This window comes from Equus quagga, chromosome 12 (assembly GCF_021613505.1).
Source record: "Equus quagga isolate Etosha38 chromosome 12, UCLA_HA_Equagga_1.0, whole genome shotgun sequence".
Classification (NCBI taxonomy): Eukaryota; Metazoa; Chordata; class Mammalia; order Perissodactyla; family Equidae; genus Equus; species Equus quagga.
Window position 1 is genome coordinate 8,219,427 of NC_060278.1, and position 20,730 is coordinate 8,240,156.

A 20,730-nucleotide genomic window follows, 5' to 3' on the forward strand; every position below is an offset into this window, starting at 1 on the left:
ATAATAAGATGTGAAGAAAATAGCAAACTATATTTTTTTCCATATAGCTACTCATTTATCTTAGTACCATTTATTGATCAATCTTTCTCCTCCCTCCCTGGTTGGAAATAACCACATTTTAAACTGAGTCTATCTTATCTTTCTATTCTCTGTAGATTCTTCTTTCTAGTCATGTTCAGTCTCACACTGTTTTAATTATTGAAGCTTTAGAATTTGTTTAATATCTGACTGTGCAAATTTCCCCTCATTCTTCTTGTCTTTTCATAGTTTTTCTAACTATTGTTGCTTGTTTATTTTTCCATATTAACTTTATTTAACTTGTCTACTTGAAAAAAACCCTTTTGTTATTTTTATTGGGATTATGTTACATTTATGAATTAATTATAGAAAATCAATATTTTTAAGATGTAGAATCATCTTATCAAAAATTTGGTATGTCTGTACATGTCTTCTTCTGTGGCCATTAGTAGTGTTTTCCAATGTTCTAAATAGGTCTTGCACATTTCTTGTTAAATTTCTTCCTAGGCATTTTATCTTTTTGTTGTTTTCTTGTTGTAAGTAGGGCCCTTTCCTCTATCACATTTTTCTAACTGGTGGTGTTGTTTATATGAGAAAACCATTAATTTCTGTATGTCAATACTTTACTCTGCTACCACCATAAATTTTCTTATCATTTTTGGTAGTTTTTCAGTTGACTTTCTTGTGTTTTCTAATAATATAATTATATTGTTTGCTAATAGTGATGGTTTTACTTCTTTTTGGAAATTTTTGCCATAGATTTCTTTCTCTGGCTTACTGCATTGATTGTAATTTTAGTCCAATGTTAAATAACAGTGATGACAGCACATACTCTTGTCTTGTTTCTGACCTTCATAGCAATGCTTCTATTATTTTCCCATTATGTACGTATAATGCTGGCTTTGGCTTTCAATCAATGCCTTCAGATTATGGTTTTAGACTTTGAAGATCTGAACTGAGATTATTTTCTCTACCACTAACTAACTGAGAAACATTAAGTAAGTTATCTAACTTCGCTGCTTTATTTCTGTATCTGTAAAATGAGGGAAAGAAAAATACCTACCTCACAGAGCTGCTGGTAATGATTGTGAAAGCACTTGATCAGCTGTGCTGTGTAAATGTCCCGTGTTACTCCTTCCCCTCCTGTTCAGGACGCTTCCCTACAGAAGGCTTAGGAATTGTGAAACTGGATTTCCCCTTTGTGGCTCCGAACCGTTTTGTAATTCCATTCACTACACAGTTTCTACATATATTCCAAGGCTGGAAAGAAAAAGCGCTTTTTGAACGATGAGCAAATTCCTTTGCTGACATTTAACCAAAATGTATTCCAAACCTGAAGCCTTTTGGAAGCCTGAGAAAATGTTGGTCACCTTCTTGTAAAAAAGTGAAATAAAAAAATGTTTATGTACCTCAGCATTTCCTGAGTGAGCTGGAAGTGAGTGCACTGAGGTGGTGTTATTTTGTCGTGTTTCAGTTCTGGGAAAAATGAAACCAGAAAATATAGGCAATTTTTCAAGATTTTTGGTTGTGAAAGCTTCCCCCTGCCGCCCCACCCTTTGGTTAATGTTGAGAGAGCCATATAAGTTTGGTTCAACGGCAGATCTGCAAACTAATTCCAGTCAGTGATCCGTGGCTGATATTTTCTTCTGCGTTAAACTGTGTTGTAGAGAATGAACTGTGTGTCTGGAGATAGTGATGGCTGTCTTACTTTTTTAGACATAACACTGCCGCCTGATAGCCTTGACCGAATCTGAAATAATTTGCGCATGTAAGATTTTTGTATCCCTGTTTTGAAATGAGCTTTCGTACTAGTTTCTGTGCACAGTTTTGTTTTGGTCCAATCTGATAAGATTTGCGAATGTACTTTTCCTTTGTAGGAAACCGCCCACAGTGGCTCCGCTCTTTAAAGGGTTTTTGTTGCTTGACGTCTGCTAGATCAGCTGCCCCCTCCCTCCGTGGTGGACAAGTGCGACGTGTGGTCACACGTGTGTCCACTGTGTTTACCTTCCTCTTTCAGACAGCTCTGCCAGGACCTAGGTATCAAGCTGTGAATGTTATTTTTTCGAACAGCAGCAGCTGCCTTCTCCACTTGGCTTGCTGTGGCATCAGTGGCTTCAGAGATGCCTCTGGCTTTGTCATGTGGCTGGGCTTCAGAAGAGAGTTTCGTACTCCCTCATTTTCCTGGATTCAGTTCTCTGATGACACGTCGAATCTGAGGAATCTGCCCTTTCTAGAATGATTGTGGATGCAGTTTTGCATTAAAAGCTAAGGAGAATTAATGCATTCTCTCGCCGAGATTGGTCCGAGCAGATCATCCCAGTCTTCCAGCACATGTTATGAATTTGTTTGCTGACCTTAAAGCCATGCACATTTGAAAACATATTCCTTTTTAAATTTATATGTATAAAATCATCTTTTGTGAATCTCAAAGCAAAAGCAGAATGAGAGAAAACAATGGGGGAAACGTGCCGTAAGGTACATGGATTGATTCAGTGCTTTACAAGGAAAAGCTTTTGGAAACCCTGGCTTAGCAAACACAAGTGGCAGTTGTACCAACAGTAGCAGTACCATCGTTTACATTAGTTCCCTTTACAGAGTGCTTATCAAAGCAAGCTTAGTAAATTAGAATAACAGCCAAAATAGAAAGCATTAAATGAATCTGTCAAAAACTAGCCCCTTTCCAGACTTAGCCTGAACTGCCAGAGGGAGCTGGCACAGCAGAATATTCATTTGGAGATCCCTCAACACCCCACTATTCCTAATGAAGGGCTCCATCCCTGAGTAAAGTCAATAATAAAACAGGAGTCAGGGAAGAAAATATGTTGGTTTCAGTACGGAAAAATTCTTCCTAATTGCATAAATTAAAATGAGCAACCTAGAAAATGACCGTATGTGTTCAATTTCTCATTTTTCTCTTTAGATAAATGTTAGAGGACAGAGACCATCTCCCTGTTGTTCACTACTGTATTACCAGCTGTTAGCAAAACGCACTAAAGATCTGTTGATTGATTGGTTTATTGATTCATCGCTGGGGAATATAATAAGTACTTCCACCTTTGAAATAATCTTAGTTTGGAGAGGAAAGTATGTATGTGTATCTTTTGTTATGTAAATATAACAGCAAGCAAAGTAAATATAATGAGCCAGAATCAATTCTTGGGTAATCAGGAACAGATTCTATGCCATGGAAATGGTTTACATTACTCCAAAAGCAGAATTTTGCATTTAGTGGGAGATATGGTGGTAAAACATGGAGCTTTTGCTTTCTACCAATAGTGTAAACATTACTCCAACATGTAGTCTCTGGAAATAATTTAGTTAACTCTTATTTTTATATGCATGTTCTGTTCTGGAGACTTGTTGCAAAAATTGATGGAAAGTTATTTTCTTTAAGTGATAGCTTGTTTACAGAAATTCCTTGAAATCTTGATGGTTATTGAAAAGACTGCAGTAAATGTAGCCTGAAACTGCCAGGTGAAGCGCCGCCCCACACCTTCCAAAGAAGGAGCGGCCTTTGTTAGAAAATCACCTCAAATCCGTAAAAGTCGTGGAGAGTGCTCCCTTTGTAAGATGAAATATTTATGTTCCAATCCCCAAAACATATTGTGGATCATTTTGGTGTTTTAAGTTGAGGGTACGTAGTAAATTATTCCAAAATTATGGAGGCCAAATGTCATTCCCTGCAAAAGTTTGTGTAGTATCTATTTATCTGTGGGCAGATGACTGCTCGGTTTAATCAGAGGCAGACTTTGTCAACTTAAGTCTAAGTAAACACAGCTGAATATAAGCAAGTTGGACTGCAAGGTTTTTTTGAGCTTTGCCAACAGCATATGACCTTGGAGAATGCTGCTTTTTTTACTACAATCTGCTTTCAATGGCAAAAGGAATTCCTTTTGTTTCAAATTAACAAGTGATGATTAGAAGCTTGTTATGTTCTAATTTTTAGATGCGAGACGAATGAACATCATACACGCACCCAACAAAAAGCCACCTTCCTGGGAAAGTTATTTCCCCGTTAGGGAGCTGAATATAAACTGCGAGGGTGGAAGCCAAGTAAATGGAGTTTTCTTTCTACAAGAAACCTTTTTTTTGTTTATTTGTATTTTGCTTTTTTGTCTTTGTGCCATTTCAGCAGATTAGAGTTGTGGTTCCAAATGCCACTAGAAAATGAACTTTATTGATTTATCCATTCTTTAAGAAGCATCTGTCCTCAATAGGAAAGAAACTTTGTGCTGTCATTAACTTTCAATTTTCAATAGAAATTCTAACTCACTGCTTTGTGCTTTCCACAAGTCCTTTTTTTCTTCTTCTTTTTTTCAAATACATGTTTCTTTTCAGCCACCTAATACCTTCCTCTTTTAGCCTAGTATGGAGTCCAATATTAAAAAATTTTTAAGGGCACTTTGCGGCTAACATAAAGTTCCTATTAAATATTTCATGTCAAAAGGTGAACTTAAAGTGAGAACTTTGGTAAAAGGTGGATTAGTAGCGATTTGCCTTGAAATGTCTAGCTTTTCAATATTCTCTGATTGGCTAGCAGCCAGACAGATCCTCTGCTCTTTCTGTTCCTTCACTTAAGGAAACTATTTCTTTCCCCTTCACCCTTCGGGTGTACACTTCCTTCTGAGAGTAAATGCAGTATGTATTAAGGGTGTGTGACAATGAAGATTTTTAAATAATTCATTTTTCAAGACTTTGGTATCTCCCCCTTTTTTTCAAGTCACATGTTGAATGATATTAGTTGAGCATATGGGAAAATATTTAGATCTACGTGCTAAAATACTGTTCTGTAGTTAGATTTATGTAAGACCCATCCTCACTTATTTATTTATTTGCATCCCTCTTTTTTCTATATGCTGATGAATTTCCATGTTAAAATGAATGCTTTGAGAAAAAAATATCAAAATATTTCTAAATATGTTGCTAAGCAATCCAGCAACACGGCTTTCTCTTTTTTGTTAAGGATGCCATCATACATCTATAAGATTACATCGACATACACACTTGAAGATCCTCAGAGCACCTCATACTCTCATCATATCAAAATCAAGTTCAGTATGGCTTTCCTCCTCTAAAGGGAGACTTGCTCTTCCTCTTTTTTTCCCTAACTCAGAGAATGCCTTCACCGTTCACCCAGTCTCCAAGGCGGAAATCTGAGAGATGGTACAGATTCCTGCCTCCCGCTCTCAAACCCCATCTAGTCATTCAACAAGTCTGCCCCTTGATATCTCTCACATCTTGCCTTGCCATCCACACGGCTACTTCCTTAATCCAGGACTTCTCACGTCTGTCTTAGGTTCCTGCCACATTCCCTCCTGGCTCCTCTAATCTAGTCTTCCACTGAGGCAAAAGGGATCTGTCTAAAATCCAAATCTGATCATGTCTCTGTAAAATATCCTTTAGTCATTCCCCATGCCTTTCAGGATAGAGTTCACATTCTTTCTCTTGGCCCCCAAAACCATAAACCCCTCAATGCCTGGCCTCTGCTAATACCTCTCTTCATTTCCAAATTGCCCCTTCACATGACTCATCCATTTCAGCTACGCCAGAAAGTTCCCCAGAGGAGCTGTGCCAGGTATGACATTGTGCCCTCATCCAGCTGTTCCCTTTACTTGGAAAGCTTTTCCCCATCTTCACCTCAGAAAGCCTGCTCATCTTACCTCAGACCATGCCTCCCCATTTTCCATGTCTTGGCACTCAGGTAATGGTAACGTTGGTGGCACCCGCTGGGATGAATGGAGGAAGCTGCCTGCTGCTGGAACCAATTGCCCAGGGCCTCTGCCCTGCTGCCCCAAGGGTATCATGGCCTTTGGAACTCCTTTCGGGATCACCACCCCCCTGCCCCTGCCACTGTCACTCCTTTCCACACTCCCACAGCACTTCCCATCCTGAGCTCTTGTCATTTATTTACCAAACTGTGAGTGGCTTGGAGATGAGATCCATTTGTAATTCGTATTTCTAGCCTGTCACAGTGCCTGGCATATAGGATACATTCAATCAATGCTTGCTGAATGAACCCATGAACCTGTGAATGAATTAATGAAGACAACATAGAGAAGAACAAATCTTGTTACACTTAAAATGAGAAGATCTGGCTTCTAGTGCTTGCCCTATTGTTTACTAACAATTTGGTCTTGGACTTGTCAGTCAGCTTTTTTGAGTCTCAATTTCCACATTGTAAAATGAGGGAAATGATATAATTGTGCCCAAAAAAGAAATGAGATTAATTGCACATGTATAACTTGCAAAATGCTCAATAAATATTGTTGCCTTCACCATGAATTGTGTGAAGTTGACCTGGCCCTTAATTATGCCCAGAAAGGGGCAGAAGGGGGATAAATTGCTATGTACAAAGTATAATTTTCCATTTGACACTCACAAAAAGATAATTTGGTTTTCACTTGGATAAGTTCAGATTCACTGTAATGTGGTTGCACATTCTCTATCAAAGCACCAGGCATCCAAAGATGGCAAAAAAATTCCAAGGGAAATCAAGTATCCCTCCCATTCTGCCATGCACTGGGAAGAACTTTTTATTGTAATTGTTGTCTCTGTAAAATATCGTGAGTGTTTGCAATAATCTATATATTCTTACTGCAGTCAATCTAAGAATTTAAGAATACCAAGTTGTTTAGGATGAGGCAGTGATATAATTAAGGTCTTTTAGGTAATATGTGTTTTCAGTAGTTATTTTATTCCTTGTGAAAAGGATAAGTATCAGTTACTTAGATCTTCATAGAAAATTTTTAATAACAGAGATTAGAGAGGTAGCTTTAAGAATTGGGAATTTCCAAAGCTGTTCCCCCACATTCACATCCCATATTCTATCTTGAGTAAGGACCTTCATATTTAAAACTTTCTCCAAGCAGTTAAGATTAAACACTCTTAACATACCTATATGTTTTCATGAGTATCATGTAAGCTGCTAGTCCAAAAGGGGTTATATGCACCGACCCCAAAAGTGAAAGGCAGAAGAACAGTTGCTGGCATAATCCTGGAATTTGCCTCGGCATGCACATTCTCATCAAAGATGCCATCCTAATATTTTGCATGTTATGGCTACTTAAGTGACCTTCTCCCAGCCATTGCAAAACTGAAGCCTCCACAGCATGCAGTCTTGCTCTTTTGAGAATTTTCCACACTAGAGCATCCTAGACATAACATGGCTGTCCTTGAGCTAGCTTAGACAATTCAAGTACAAAAGCTATTTTGAACTGTTGTATTACTTGTTATCTGTTCCATTTCAAGCTAGGTCTTCAACATTCATCAACAGTTTGCTGCCATTATAAAAAGAGTATTCGCAATTATGGAATAATTGTAGCTGCTATTTATTGAGTATTTCTGGGTACCTAGTATCTCACAGTGATTATTTCTCATTTTTACAACAGTCTTCATTATTCAATATTTTATACCTATTTTACAGATGAGGAAAAAAATGAGACTCAGAGAAATTAAGTGATTTGACCCAAACCACATGCTGATAAGCAGCAGAACCAAGATTCAGACTCCAAGCTCTCTGGTTCCAAATTTGCTCTCTTTCCAGTGTACCTTAGTGTGGGAGGAATAAAGCGTGCTTAAGTAAATCCCTCCTTCACAGGTGGCACTGTTTACCAGTGCAGCAGTGTGCTCAATTTCTCAATTCAAGATAAACCTAAAAAAGGCATAAATCCCATTAAAGAGCAGCTGTAGGAATTTGAGTAACTGGTTATTCTCTTTCTCTTTCTGTGCCTCAAAGACTACTGAAGTTAGCATGGAATTTCCATTTGAATAATTCTTCAATTAATCATAAACTCTTGACTCCCATTTGTAAAGCAGCCTTTTGATAGATGCTTCCAACACTTGCCCCACGCAACTCCCATTACTTCCTCTTTTCTTCAGTATAAAAATAATCATCTTTGTTCCATTTCTGGACCCACTTTCTGCTTTTCCTAGCCCTGCCAGTTATTTTTATTATTACAATGATTAATCATGTGAATAATTAATTAAGCACATTTTCATCATCACTCATCTTTCATGTCTTTATTCTTCTTCTGTGAGCTCCTAGAAGTCAGCACAAAATACAAATTCCTTGTTCCTTTCGCTCAGAGTACTTTTTGTGCATCTTCTTGTCCAAGTAAAAATTTATATATTACATTGTCTAATAAACTCTCCATCTTATAAGTTGACTTTTAAACCTCCTAAAGTAAGCTGAAAATCAGCTGGACAATGTATCCAGTTGCTTGGAGTTTTGAAAATAAGAGAAATACTTTTTCTAAAAAGGTGTAGTGACCAACTCTGCCTTCCCACCTCCTATTCTCATCTTATGGTGAGCGCTGTGTAGTTAAATGCTGCCTGAAACAATGGCTTGCTTCTTCATGTGTGTTTTGTAACATCTTGTGCTCAGCTCCCATTGTGGGTGGCCTGGGAAATGGTTTCTCCTCTTGTGTGCAGTAGATGCCTTCAGTTCTCTTGGCCATGGACCCATGTGCAAACCGTATGCATAACAGAGAGTGGCGTGCTCCTGGTGGACATTAACTGGGTGTGCATCTAACTGGATGGACATGTGAAATAACAGAGGACATCACAAGCAATGGTGCTAGGGCACGTTTCTAGGTTCCGGGGCCTTCACAGCTCTTGGTTGCTTGTGAGAAACTATTCTGCCCACGAATCCAAGGCTGGCGTAAATCAACCTCTCTTGCTTCCATCTCCTAAGTGTGGAAAAGTGACTAGAACTCCCACAGCCTGTTAGGGAGGGGAAAAGGCCACTTGCCTGCAAGAGCTTGGGAATCTTGCAAGGAATGTATGATTTTCCTGGCTGTTATACCCCAAAAAAGAAACGCAACTTTTTTGTGCTTCCATAATGAAAATATGTACTTTGTTTTTCTCTTGCGTATGAGAGCCAGGCTCTTTTGTATAATATTTTGATTCAAAGCAATAACTACTATCTTCTTCTCGTTGCTCATTCACCACCTATTTCTGGATGTCTGGAGAGAATTTAGAATTGGGGGATATAATTTTTAAATCACTTTTGGGTGTGTGTAGTATATTCCATCACCAAAATCAAAAGTGTCGGTAAGTGGATCTGATTTGTCCTGGAAAATGTAATTTTTGCTTTTTTTCTTTTTTGCACAGCTTTCTACCTTTCCCTCTCTCCCTCTCTCTCATTTTAAAGTTGGCTTATATTATTGATTGTTAAAATATTACATTCCTCTCTAAAGTCATCAAAAAGTATGGGAAAGGGTAGAAAATATAAGGAATAGCAGAGGGTTGCTTTTAGTCCAAAAACAGTGTTAGGTTCATTGTCCCTTTCTCTAAATCAGTCTTTTTTGATGTCTACAACAAAAATGTTTTCTCTTTTATTTTTAAGGTGTCTTATTTACTTGTAACAGCATATGACATTTGTAAGACAATATGTATGACAGCTGCTTGCATTTAAATATATGTAAATCGTGTGAACATGCCGCTCTTTTGTATTTAAATTTCCATGAAATGACTCTGCAAGAACTTTTCTGTATATTGTACTCGTTCACTTTTCCTGGTAGTCACTGAGCTCTGGTAGTTTTTTAAATCTAAGATCATTAGAGTACTTAGTCTCTTTCTCTGTGGTTTCTTTGCTTTATGCTTAAGTACTGTATTTTTAGTATCTTGTGATGCCCACAAATACCGCTCCCAAATCTTACATTCTCAAGGCTGTGGTGTGGCCTTGTTATTGTAGTAGACTTGCTACATCTAATTTGGGTAGGCATTGGCAGCGGTGGTCCCAGCACAAGATGACCCCACATGCTCTGGGATGGAATGAACTCAGCTCACCCTCTAGCAGACACCCAGCCAAGAGTCCCTCTCAGTTCACGACCTGTCCCTGGACCTGTAGGTGGCTTCGAGATGGCTACCATTAGCCATCAGCAGGTCCTAGACAAGGCCCTCTGGATCCCCCTTCACCACCACCTTCCACGTCCTGCGCTCTATTTTAGGGATTTGGTCCTAGTGGTGGCCAAGTTATTTGCATGGCAGTTCTGTATACCCCTTTTCCCTGTTTCTCTTTCGAGATCATATGGCTCCAGCTACCTCTCAGGGCTGCTACAAAAATAACAGATTAAAAATCACCAAACACTGTTTGTTAAACCTCATCAGTGTGTCAGTGTGTAATAAAACAATGCTCTGTTCTTTTGAGGCAGGCCTGAATATAATATTCTACTAAGGGCAACAGAAACTAAGTTTACTTTAGTTTATAAAAGCTTATTATCCTACCCTAGAAAGAAAAAATTCTGTTAGGTTGAATAATTAGTTTTTGATGACCCCATGTGGATTACTATTTGTCACCCTATTTTCCCAAAGGAAAGATAAAAAAAATACGAGACTTAAAAAAATAAAAGGTCTCACCGTCACAGCCATATAGAGCTGGGCCAACATGTTTATTTTCAAAACAGAAAACACAGATCTTATAACAGTATATTATGACCGTAGCTGTTCCAATTAGAAGAAGAAGGGCAATTTGATTATTCTGAAGTATTCTGTAATACATTACCCTAAAAATCTTGGGTTCCTTTATTCTGAAGTTTACATTTGTAATGACTCTCCCTGAATCGCATGTCATAGCATAGCAAAAATTGTGATAACTGGGGAAAGTAATGCAAATAAAGTGAAGTGTTTTAACCCTGCCCCGCCCCAAAAATGTTTTTAGTGGTATTCATGTTTAAGCAAAAATAGACAATAAAAAGTATTTTTTAAGCTGGAGTCACCCATTTCTGAATAATGTTTTCCTATAAAAGTGTTATATCTGCTACTCACATGAAGGCAGACTCAAGAACTCGGTTCGTTAGATACTGCCTTAGGACTGTCATTTGACCTTTGCTGAAATAGGAGAAATCCGTAACGATTTTTGAAATGTACCAAAGAACTACTGCCTCGTGCTGCTACACTTGAATGAACACCCAAGATTTCCAGCATGCTTCTTTACTAAAAGCAGTCTACTTCTAATGCTGCACAGCAGTGTTTCTCATGGGGCAGCCCCCTCACTATCTCCATCAGAACACTTGGGGTGCTTGTCCAAACACGGTTCCTCGGCCGCATCTGTGACCTGTGTAATCACAGCCTCAGAGATGGGGTCCAGGAACCTGTCCTTTGGAGAATTGCCCCTGTGAACTTTATTCTCTTCTCTACACCATCCTAAGAGGATAAGTTCGAGGCTAGGGGGTGATAGTAGAAACCTTGTATGGGGCTTAGCGCCTCCATGGAACTTGGAGTGGCCTCAGTGACTAATGAAGGATAACTGACAGCATCGTTTCTTTATGTCAGGAATCATAACACCATAGCCTTTACCACATGCCAGGCACTGTTTCAAGAGCTTTACACTTAACATCTCATTTAATCCTCACAGCACCCCCGGGAAGTAGGTGTTACTACGATCCCCATTTTATTGGTGAAGACGCTTTGACACAGCATGCGTAAATAACTCACCCAAGGTCATTTAGCTAGTGAGTCAGCTGTTTTCCTATGGTCCCAGCACACATCTCTGCTTAGATAAATTATTGTACAAAGAAGTGGTTTTTGATCTGTAAAATGTTTTTGTTTTCTCCCCAAATAGATCAACTCGTTGGGTTTAAGCAACTTATCCCCTAATTCATTCTAGAAATCTTTTGTATTCCAAATTTAGATGATAATAGTGGAATAAGATATGTATGTATTGGAATTTAATAAATGGTTTGGGACGGAGATGCCCAGACAAATTTTAGAGTGGACGTCTCTGGCAAGATTTAGAGGGGAGAGGGGTTATTTGGCATTCTCTTGGTCAGAAGACCTCTTGACTAGGGGTGCTCTTGGACCTCCAATGATAGCCAAGGCCTGGCAGGGCATTTACCCCACCTTTATGCTGAGTTCCTTTTTAACTTCTCCTGCTTTTCAATACCATTGTCAAAAATCTTCCCAATTTTCATTTCAAAGTCCCTCCCCACCCCAGTTTAGACTTTAAATGACTGTTTCTGAAATTAAAAGCAGAAAATCACAGAACCTTTAAATGTAGAAATGTGTGAACAGAGGACACTGACATGCCAAGTACAGTTTTAACATTTTAAGCATATTAAGAACATTGAAATGTATTTGAAATGTAGAAGAAGGTCTGGTAATACTGTTCATCTTATGTCTAAAATATGTTTCTTTTCTATTAATAAATACAGCAGATGAACTGTCAGTAGAGAAACTGTCATTTGCTACTCTTCGGAAAGATCCAAGAAGTTTGTGAACGTCATCTCTGTTATTGTGTCATTTCTGGTGCTAACGCAGTCAGACAGGTTTAACACCAAGATCTCCTAGTCTGAAGTGTCATTTCTGGAGATGGTAATTTAAGGAATTTGAAAAGCATGGTAATAATGTGAGCCAATTCAAAGATACACTGCAGTTCATATATCAAAGGAAAAACACTTTTTTGATGGTTTTTCGGAGATACTAAAGAGCTCAAAAATACATGGATTCCAGCCAATTTCTAGATTATTACAAATGCACATTTTTCCATTTAAAAGGCCTTTTTGCTGAAGAAAGTCCTATTAGTACTTTGTAACCTAACACCATTCAGCTATGTATTTATTAAACAAGTCAACCTTCTAGAACTGCAGTGTGGCAGCTCTAAAGTTGATCTCGGGAGAGCCCTTGTGCTCTTAAAGAACTTCGAGGATGAATCTCAATATTGGGATATGGGGACAAAATTAAAGTTTAGCTAAAAATCAGAGTAAGTCCATCCAGTTTTCAGAACTAGTAGCCCAACTCGCATGTAAAAAAGAGTGCTTACACAAACAATTAATGCTCCTTGCAACACAGAGACGTTATTCATGCATAGTTAGGAAGTCATTTTCTGAGACTTTGGCTGGAAACCTAGCTTTCATGGATGAAACATTTTGGGTAACATCCCCAATATTCCCCTTGAGAAAATGAAGTAACAAAATCCATTAGACACTTACAGCTAGTGGATACTCTTTAATGTGGCTCCAATGCTCTGTCTTGGCATGTTGTGGTACTTTGGCACAAAATAACATCAGAAAAGCGATTTTGTTTTTGAAGATGATAGATTCTGCACACTTAATCCATTAATCTGAGCTGATGGGCTTTGCCCAGAGTTAAAATATTTCATCCTTACATAATGGTTTTCATATTAAATCTCTGAACAATACTAATTTTTCTGGTGATGCATTCAACCCCATGTTCTAGATGTAAAAAATAAAGTGAGAGAGAAGGGCTTTTTTTTTACTTAACAAGAATGTATATAGTGCTTGGTATATGTGCTCAAGCTCTCTTCTAAGTGTTTTAGAAAATATGAAATCATGTGATCCTCCTAAGAACCTTCTGAATCTAGTAGTGTTAGCGGCATTTTATAGGTGAGAAAGTTGAGGCACAGAGAAGTCAGGCAGCTGGCCAGCTGTCATACAGGTAGTAAGTAGCAGGGCAGGGGTCCAACTTCTGCTGTCTGGTTTCGGGGTCTGGGCTCCAACCACTGCACTACACTGCTCTATGCCTCATACCAGACCACCCTCATAGTTAATAACGACAAGCTGCAAGTAGAAATGAGAATATTTAACATTTCCAGACCCCCTTTCTGGTCATTCACCAACAATTTCCTCCCCATAGACTGCATTCTAATCTTCAAAGTGAAGTTGCAGACTGAAAGTTTTAGACTTCAGGAAGGTGGAGCCTTTGAGATCACAGAGGAGCAATCTTGGTAGATGGGGCTGTGCAGAATAACTTAGCATCAAGAATATTGACTATATTTAGTGAAAAAGATTGAAAGTGAAGTTAAGACATTATAATTGGGTGCTCTCTGCTTATTTGAAAAGTTACTTTCGAGTTACAAATCCCACTTCCTACTCCTTTAGTCCTTCAGCCCAGAATGATGAGGTCAGAATAGCTGTGCATTTCAGAGGAACAAAGATACAGCTGGGAGTTAATAAGGAGCCACCAGCCTCAAGAACGTAAGATCTGCATAATAAGGAAAACCGTTAAGGCTATAGCTCCCTGACAGAGAAGGAGTCAAGTGACACTCTTACAGGTTTACCCACAGATGTGGGTACTCCTGGAACAATAAAGATGTTCTGTTGTTGTTAATGGAAATACAACCTCTCCTGACAGCTTTGAGATGTCAGCCTACCCCCATCCTAACCAGGGAGCTCTTCACTGTGGTCCAGAATAGAGGGTGTGATTGCTAATTTTTGTTTTCTAGCAGGAGATAAATGGGAGAATGCATTGACAGAAAGACAGCTGAAGGTGGGGACCCTGTGGATCCAGGACATCTGGGCATCATTAGCCATAGCGAGAGGCCAGCCCACATGAGAGGTGGCAGGAAGGAAAAGAATCTTTGGCCAGATGGTGAAAGTCATAGCTGGAAGAAACACTGGCCTGATTTTTGGAAAAGATTTTTCTTCAGACTCCGAAATGATTTTGGAAGCCGCTCATTCTTTAAGGCCCTAGGATAAATAATTTAGCTAGTATATTACAAAAGGAAAAAAACAAAAAACAAAGCTAGATCCATCCGTGAAGATGAGGTGGGTTGCATTTCATAATTCTCTCTATTCAGAAAGCTTGCAAAGCTCCCCCTTCTCGAGGCTCACAAAACCCAGGCTCCAACACCTCTTCCGTGAGGGCAGCCCTGATGTTCACCAGGCGTAAGCTGCAACTTCTGCCTGTCAGGCCGAAGTTTTAAAGTGGAACTTCCTGTTTGGTCAATGGGACTGGAAGAAGCAGTTTAGTCATCAGCAGATGTGTTACAGGTTCTTGGATGTGTTTTTTCCCTTGCTTTTTGGGAAAAACACTTAGAATGATTTATCTTCACTCATTCAAAAGCTCTAAGTACCCCAAAGAGAGGATAATGACAAAAATTTCCTCTCAAAGTGATGCAGCAACAGCTGTCCAGGAGTTATGGAACAGCAGTCACTCCGGGCGATAGAAGCGTGACTGCAGGAATATCACATTTATCAAAATGTCACTCTAATTAACGTGTGAGGAGAGCTCAAGATCTTAGATGCCCTGTTTTGTGAGTTGGACAAATTTTTTGATATTAAGGATTAAATCATAAGGAGGAAAACAGTCTTTTTTGTATCTCTATCGTCTAAAATACTAGCAAAAAGTACAGAAAAGGGATTTAATAGGTTATCATCCCTCAGGCTTTCCGTGTAAACAATGCATTAGGGCTTGCCCTGGTCCTGGAACGTGGTTTTAGCCACAGCACTCAGTCAGCCGTTAAAACCGGGACCTTCGGAGCCGGCTGACCTGGAGCCAAGTCTCAGCCCCCATTGCCTGAGTCCCTTGCAAGTTTCTGGACCCTGTAAGTGACAGTGTCATTTGTAAATGAGGGCCATGGTGCTGTGTTACAGGGTGACTCTAAGTATTTACCCAGATAACGTTTGTGAAGTTCCCGGCATGGTGTCTGGCATAAGAATAAGCATTCAGTCAGTGTTAGCAATTGTTATTGTAAAGATAACCCCTTCTTGTAACATTTGAGTCTCTTAATATTCAAGTTCAAACTGGATGAAGCTGGATTTTGAATTCTTTCAAGCTGTTTCTGTTTCACAGGCAAAAACCACTGCCGCATCAGGGAAGGCCAAATGGTAGATTATTATCTTATTTATTAACAAAGGGTAAGGCGAAAGTAGTTCAGTGGAAAAAGCAAGGTATGAAACATGCACAAGAATGACCCCTTTTAAAAAAATGTATAGCAACTTGCTTGGAAGGCCACATATCCACATGTTAACGTTAGTTATCCCTAAATGCCTTCTATTTTCTCTTTTACACTCTTTCCTAGATCTTTGGCAGTGAAGCTGTATTACTTTCTTGTTAGAGAAAAACAACAAAAGCTACTTTCAAAAGGAAAGAAATGTAGAGCCGCAGGGGAACCGGTCTGTAGGCCTGTGAGTGAGCCGGGCCTGGATCTAGTGTGTGGGGAAGTAGAGAGAGAGACCAGCCATGGGAGCAGGGCATTGCTTGTCCATTTGGTGGAAAGTGCTACAAATTTGGAGCAATCCATATTTCAGACTCTTCAGTGAGGTTTTATATCTGCCCTACTAACAAGAATCTTGTTCTTTATCTCACCTGTTCCAAGTATGTACATAACTCCAGAAACTGACCCACTGTCCTGGGGGCACTCAGGACCTCTGACATCAGAAGCACACTAAACCCTGTCTGTCCACACCTGCTGTCACCGGTAACAGCCCCAAAACTGAGTCTAAGGAATCGCAGTTGTCAAGAATCTGGAGCTCTCTCTCCATTTTAATTTAGGGAAACATATAATATATGAGTTTTAGATTGATTTAAAATAGTCATATTTTTAATCTTAATTTTATTTACATTTCAGGGTGTGAGTAGTATTTTGTGGAACATTTAAGAACATTCCTAATTTCAGGGCTTATTGACTAAATGCGAAAAAAATCTCAGAGCAAAAGATTTGACTCCATTTTTTGTCTCCTTTTATGACTATACGTATTACTTCAGGAATATATATCAGAATTAATGTCTCTAACTTGCCTTTATCAAAGTTGAATGGACACTTTGCCCAGAGTGCCTCATGCTTACACATCGTGACGTGCAAAACTGAATTTTCTATATAATTGTTTCTCTACTTAACTTTATAAGGAAACACATGTCCAAACTGAGGATAACCCCAGTTTCAGTTTTAACATGGCTTGGGTTTTACAGCATCCAAGATTTTTCTAACTACGCATCTCTTTTTTTCTTTCCTTTTCTTTTTTGGTCTTAAAACACGCTCTTTTGGCTGGGTGAGTAAGTTGTTCCTGCCAACCAGTTGCTTTTATGGTAATTGACAGCGTAGCTGATTTTTGGAACCTTAGAATCTAAAAAGGCATTTTAGCTTCGACTTTGGAGAGGCTGAGCCAAGCTACTTGAAGAGTAAGAGATGCAGCTGGGCCGAATGTAGGGCAGTCAGACCCCAAGTCTGTGCATGTTAATTAACAGCAGTGAATGTCTGCTCCAGCTCAGACTTCTGATTTCCCTCTCTTCAGCAGCATTCAGAGTCCTTCCTTCTCCCTTGGGATTGTTTCTTGAGATGCTGCGTGCCACTTCCAGAGGGCAGCCAGCGAGACCACCTGTCTGCAGTGGGCAGAAGTGGCCTTGAGCCTCCTGAGCACCGGGATGGGACAACAGACCCACCACTCCGTAAATACTGTCTCTTGGCTGAAAAAACACAAAATACTTGAACCAGATAAGAGCCGGCAGGTTTATACTTCAAAGGAAAAGAGCCTAAGAAAAAAACACCTTCATGTGGAGTACGATTACTTCATATAGTGAGTGGATTGTAAATTTTCTGAGTTCCTCTCAGATGATATCAGTTCTCTAAAATAGCTGGGGCATTTCCCTAGCATAACGTATAGAAGAAAAATCTCTCCAAACTTCCAGATCTTTCTAGTCCTTTGCTTTCCTACAAAAGCACCAATGTTTCACAGTAAGAGGGCCCCTGTTTGCTATCTTCCTTCTGCTAGTTCTTCTGGGAACTAGAACACAGGAGGTGGCTTTTGGACGTGTAATATCCTAGTGACACCGGGCAGCCCACCAATAACAGCAACAGGAAAAGCGTGCCCTTCTAACACCAGTTTATGTTTTGAACCAAAACCACTCTGGACATAGAGACACCCCCCTCAAAGTGGTAGTAGTCAGCTTTTTCTGGTTGGTTTGAAATCTTTGACACTGAGCTTTGTTACATGCTGTGTTTTTTAGCATTGACCATTGATGGAGAAGCAAATTGTTTCTTCTATTCATTACTTTTTTATGAATCTTTCCTTCTGTTGCTGGGAAAGGAAACTGAATCCACACCTAATGTCATTACATGGAACGTGCCCATCTCCCTTAGAAATAAAATATAGAATTCAGTCTTTTGAATACTGCCGAGTACATTGTTGAAATTCGTGAAACTAATTAAGACTACCTGGACGAGGATTGGAGTCTGTGTTTTTACATTTCAAAGGTATTTTCATAGGCACCAAACTGTAAAACACATACACCCAAGGAGTAAGCAGAATTTTATAATTTCACAGTTGGCTGTCGTAAACTTGTTTCTCCGTGGAATGAGTTCAAGGGGGCAGCCACAGGGAGTGTTAGCCGCGTCCAGCCGTCCATGGGGCTGCAGGACACACAAGTTCACTGTTCATCTTAAATAGAAGCTCTCCGTGGACCTTAACAGTGCATTACATGTTCTCCTCCCACATCCAGGCCCCATTCTTTTATGGCATTTCTGGGTTCTGTAACCCATCACGTACCTCCTACCACAGGCTTCCCTCTTGTCATCTGTGCAGTGGTGGTTCTCAGGTTGACGATTCAGGTAGGAATCAGACTGTGGTCCCCTTTGTATCTGTGAGAGCGCTCCGCTTGTGAGCCAGAGCATCAGTTACATGGGCTTTTCTAAATTCTAGTTTTTTATTTCCCTCAATGTTATTTAAGCTTCATGGAACTTATTCTGCTTTTGCCAAGTCTTTCCATTGAATAAATATCTCCATAACCTATTGCTTCACTTTGGCAACAGAGTTGTTGCAATTTGTGGGCAAAACTGAGCAAAAGCCTAACTCATTTTTTTTCTCTGTAAAATGTCCAATGTTGCTGGCTTTCCTCCTTCTAAACAAAGGCCTTGACTCGTTCTCTGTCCTGGTAGCACCTTGTCTCTGTCATTACTCAGTGAAGATTTATAGTTACAGTTGCTGACTTAACGAACACACACAGAGCCACTGATGCTAAATAAGCTAAGACATAAAGTGCTTCGAACAGTGCCTGGTACATAGGAAGTGATCTGTCGACTAGGATTGTCAGAGTTCTGTGAATTAAAAGTTGTCGTTCTTTTCCTCTATTTACATAAGTAATGTTATAATTCCAAAATTATCAAAAGCATCAGAGATGTAGCTAACCATCCAGGCTGAGCTAGTAGGGGCCAGGACATCCAGAGGGTGACCATCCAGCAGCTCACAGATCCAGTTATCTCCCCAAAAGGGTCCCTAAAATGACAGGAGACCAAAGAAAGGAACCAACATTCGTTGTTCCCTTTTGGACCAGGCACACATTATCTCACTTGTTCTTCATAACAACCTCATCGTTTATTCACTAAGTGCTTTTGTTTTGTTTGCTTGCCTGTTTTTTTAAGCTCCCTGGGTCCTTAGGTGAAGGGTTGTGCAAAGAGCTCATAGTGACCCAGTATTGTCTCCCGGTCTACACTGTAACACCTGACTCAGGGTATGTTGACAGGGTTTCCTGATTCTTTTCCTTCACAGAGGGCATCGAAGTTTAGCTGCCTTCTCAACATGGCCATGTAATTATTTTCTCTTGACCTCATCTTCCCTGGGAGATTTTGCCCTGGTTGGACTATATTATGATCATGTCGATGTTCTTTTTCTCAAGTCTCTTCTAGTTCCCTGACTCTCTTAGAGTGCAGAGCTGGAAATTGTGCTGCGTGGCCTAACTAGCCTTGAGCAGTATAGAGAGAAAAACATTGCCTTCAGAAGTATTGGGATGGGGGAAGTAAAAGAAAAAGAAAGGACCGAAGGCAGGCAAAGACAGCTTTCTAAAGGCCATGTAACTACAATAGGGCCTTGAGCAAACGTTGTGTCTTTCGTGATTCCTCTGTGGGCGCAGTGCCTCGTTCTGTGCTACTTGGTAATGGTGGTGGTGGTTGTTGATGGTGGTGACTTAACCACTGTCTGGTTTGGAGTCTCATAGGCTGATGGGCAGTCCGAGCCCCCTTCCTGTCCCCCTTTCCTGCACCTTGCTGGTTGCCCCTCTTTACCCTCCATACAGCTTTCCCTCCACTATGTCTATTTTTATGTTTCTAGTACCATATTCTTTAGCTAGAGGAGCTACCTAGAGAGATTTCATCAAGATCAAGAACTCATTTCATCTCTGTTTATATGGAAGTGGTATTGGTGGCCATTAGTGTTCTGAGTGCCAAATCTAAAGCAAAGGTGAGAGTGCAGGAGCAAAAGGTCACACCCTAACTTTCATTTCCTGCAACAGCAGCATGAGGAGTTGGTTTGGAGCTTGAAGACTGGTGCCTGCTTGTTCTAATCTTCCAGGAAATCCTGAGTTGCTGTCAGCATTGGGTCTGTTACTCATTTGCTAACTAGCGAGAGGGAACAATTTGCCAGTCTTTTTTCTGAGATGACGGTTTGATTCCCATGAAATCACAGACTGTTGAGCCTGAGGCCCCCAGATGATCTTCTAGGAACTCTCTTGTTTCATAGTCAAGGAAACTGCATCCCGGACGTTGGGGGGCATCGTAATCTGCCCAAAGGCGCACAGCAGGTGAGTGCCGGGCCAGACCAGAACCTGGCCCCAGCGAGAGTTAGCACTCTTTTCCCTAAACCATTTGCCTCCTCATGAAAAGACCCAATTTCTCAGAATAAATTCACCTCAGATTTTTGTATATTTACGAAGTCTACTTTCTATTCTTTATTACCTATTCTCATCTCACTCCCGCTTCTTTGCAAAGAGTTTTTTTTTTTTTTGCATCTTAATTTAAACTACTTGATCTTTGTGAAAAAGATAATTCTCAGCCGTATTTCCTGATAAACTTTTATTCTTGGTAATTCATGATGAACCTCTTGAGATTAAAAAAGAAAGGAACATAATTGAATTTTTGCTTTTCTTTACAGACACTCTGGAAAATGGATCCAATAAGGGTGACAGGTGAGGCATACTCTGTTTTTATTTGCCACTTGTGCTTTTCAGTGATGGTATTTTCTACGTACACTACAGTGAATTTGA

General features: G+C 39.8%; 1 protein-coding gene across 1 annotated transcript in view; it reads left to right on the forward strand.

Moving 5' to 3' along the window:
• MKX (mohawk homeobox) overlaps positions 1-20,730 on the forward strand; it is a 60,023-nt gene that overhangs the window by 36,740 nt on the left and 2,553 nt on the right. The window contains exon 5 of the mRNA XM_046679343.1: positions 20,619-20,652. Coding sequence (XP_046535299.1) covers positions 20,619-20,652 — 34 coding nt within the window. The remainder of the gene's footprint in view (positions 1-20,618; positions 20,653-20,730) is intronic.